The sequence below is a fragment of the Fonticula alba genome (genome assembly GCF_000388065.1).
Source record: "Fonticula alba strain ATCC 38817 unplaced genomic scaffold supercont2.17, whole genome shotgun sequence".
NCBI classification, from domain to species: domain Eukaryota; order Rotosphaerida; family Fonticulaceae; genus Fonticula; species Fonticula alba.
The window spans coordinates 166,136-166,490 of record NW_009242987.1 but is presented as its reverse complement, the minus strand read 5'-3'; the positions used below and the strand labels follow the sequence as shown (position 1 = coordinate 166,490).

General features: G+C 68.5%; 1 protein-coding gene across 1 annotated transcript in view; it reads right to left on the bottom strand.

Annotated features, from left to right (window-relative positions):
* Window positions 1-223, bottom strand: part of H696_06040 (hypothetical protein) — a gene marked incomplete at both ends in the record, with an annotated part of 1,228 nt that extends 1,005 nt beyond the window's left edge. The window contains one exon of the mRNA XM_009499807.1: window positions 26-223. Coding sequence (XP_009498082.1) covers window positions 26-223 — 198 coding nt within the window. The remainder of the gene's footprint in view (window positions 1-25) is intronic.
* Window positions 224-355: the final 132 nt, after the last annotated feature.

Sequence of the window (355 nt, the reverse complement as noted above, 5' to 3'; positions counted from 1 at the left end):
TGGCAATACCGGGCCAAGGGCGCACATTGTCCAGGAGCTTGTTCAGCAGGTGGTTCAGCTGCTCGTGGCTGACCCCGAGCGGGATGCTGATCATCGGCGGGGCCACCGGGGCGGAGCCATCCTCCATCACGGTGTCCGCCGAGGCGACGAACTTCACCAGCACCGACGACTCGGTGGACAGGGCGGTGCCCGGGGCGGCGGCGGCGGCAGAGGTGCCGGACATGGCTGCGCGCGGATGTGTGACTGGCGAGAACCAGCAGGGGAGGGCGAAGGCGCAAAGGGGGAAAGGAGGGGGAGGGGGAGGAGATGACGAGGGGATGGGAGGTAGTTTGGGCAGGCGAGAGGAGGAGCGCGA